Consider the following 2,006-nt stretch of genomic DNA (forward strand, 5'->3'; position numbering starts at 1 on the left):
AACGTTATTGCAGCTTTCATTGATTTATTTCAAATTTCAAACATTGTCTAGCCTGTAAGGTGTAAAAAAATAAAAAAAATGAACCAATTAATCAAATTGAATCGTATCGTGGTGTATTCCGCAGTTTTCCTTCCTTCTCATTGTAGCCTATCATGTAGGCTACAGCGTGTAGCACAGACCACGCTTCAATATTGAGCATAAATTAAAAATGTCTGTGTCAAGCCTACTGCAGCACACTGCTGTAAGAGTATAACCAGGAAGTGAGGTAGGAGGGCAAAATAGGTTTAGCGCCACCGCAGCACGGGAGGGAGATACACCCAGGAGCAAATGGATAAAAATAGACCGGAGGGGAAAAAACATTAATCGATTCTCTTGCGGACGTATCGATGCATCGGATCGTCGGCTGTTGGATCGATGCATCGATACAAAACGATTATTATTTACACCCCTAGTTGGCACCTTTGTTCCACTCTGGATTCTTGTGAGTGTAGTCTTTGTTCACTTTATAATAAAAACAGTTTTGAAAAGCAACAGAGCATACGACGGTGAAACCCGCCGAAGGGTAGACCTGGTCGAATTCACAGCCAAAACTCTTCCGGTCTCCTTATTTTCAAGGACTTCGAAGGATCCAGTCTAGGTAGACCGCGTCCTTGGAGGATGCAGCCCAGGATTTTCAAACAGAGCCTTTGTTTGCATTTTTCTTTTGTTCTTGATCTAAAAAATGTAACAATGGGGCCTAAATTCTCAGCTTTAACACGGAGCTGCAGGATCATGTGACTTCAACTCATTCATCCTATTGGTGCAGAATTCTTTCGTATTGACATTAACATCCTAACAGGAAGTAAACATTTACCTATTTTCAACCCGTCAAAACTTATAATAATTATAATAATAGTTTGTATTTTAAAAAATGTACTGTAAAATGTTTAATTCTCCATCACCAAACTTTCTGCTGATGTAATATTAAAAAAAAACTGTTTTGATAAAAAGTTTGTAGCTATGACCTTTAACATGAATCCCTGTTTTTAAAACCATCCGCTGAGGCCGTCACAGAATCCCACAGCCGCCTGATCAAATAACCAGTTTCTGTTTATAATGTGAAAAACATGGTTTCAATATTTCTTCTCTATTTTTATGGGATGATGCTTTGGGTGTTTTTCCAGACTTCATGGAAGGCTTCTACAGAAGATATGGAAGTTTCATCCCTCTGCGTAAGAGCGACGTGTTGAAACACCTGAGGAGGAAGTTTAAATCTAAATTCAGTGACAGGTAAAGGCTTCAGTCGTTCCAGACAGGCGCCGTGTTGATAGATGGATCTAAAACCAGTCTGCGTCAAACTGTGTGCAGCAAAAGCGTGATCGCCTCTGAGGTTGACAGATGCAGAGCCGTCCTCCAGAACTCCGCCCCTGCTTTCCGGATCACCTATAAGAAGCACATCCTGACGCTGGAGGACCTGCAGACGCTGGCTGATGAGAACTGGCTCAATGACCAGGTTGTTACCAAACTCTCTGCCCTGCTAAAGCCTTTTTTTTCTACTTTTAACCATTATGCATTTATTTTTCTCTGGACTGAAGGTCATGAACATGTATGGAGAGCTGATCATGGAGTCATCCCATCACAAGGTAAACTGTGTTATCTCCCACCTACCCTTTTCCTTACCACATGCATGCATTCCTAGCAGTCGTTACGCTACATGATTGGCTGATTGTTGCCACATGATGTAAAACATTGTGGTTGCCTAGACAACGATAATATCATCACACAGCGTCCGTTAGCGTGTCTAATGATTTAAGTTTTACCTAATCCATAACAAAACTGAAAACTGTTTCTGGTGAACAAAGTAACTGTTAGACCAGGGGTCTGCAACCTGCGGCTCTGGAGCCACATATGGCTCTTTGGACCCTCTCCAGCGGCTCTTAAAGGAATAGTACACCCAAAACATGATTAGCCTTCATTTTCTACTCACCCCCATGCTGAACAACACTCTGGAGTACTTTTTTGATATC

The 2,006-nt window shown here is 41.5% G+C and overlaps 1 protein-coding gene across 1 annotated transcript in view; it reads left to right on the forward strand.

Moving 5' to 3' along the window:
* The window catches only part of senp5 (SUMO1/sentrin specific peptidase 5), a 14,791-nt gene that overhangs the window by 6,759 nt on the left and 6,026 nt on the right, over positions 1-2,006 (forward strand). The window contains exons 3-5 of the mRNA XM_015371372.1: positions 1,164-1,269; positions 1,348-1,492; positions 1,575-1,622. Of these exons, the coding sequence (XP_015226858.1) occupies positions 1,164-1,269; positions 1,348-1,492; positions 1,575-1,622 (299 nt within the window). The remainder of the gene's footprint in view (positions 1-1,163; positions 1,270-1,347; positions 1,493-1,574; positions 1,623-2,006) is intronic.

The sequence above is a fragment of the Cyprinodon variegatus genome, unplaced genomic scaffold (genome assembly GCF_000732505.1).
Source record: "Cyprinodon variegatus isolate N-32 unplaced genomic scaffold, C_variegatus-1.0 Scaffold57, whole genome shotgun sequence".
Lineage (NCBI taxonomy): Eukaryota > Metazoa > Chordata > Actinopteri > Cyprinodontiformes > Cyprinodontidae > Cyprinodon > Cyprinodon variegatus.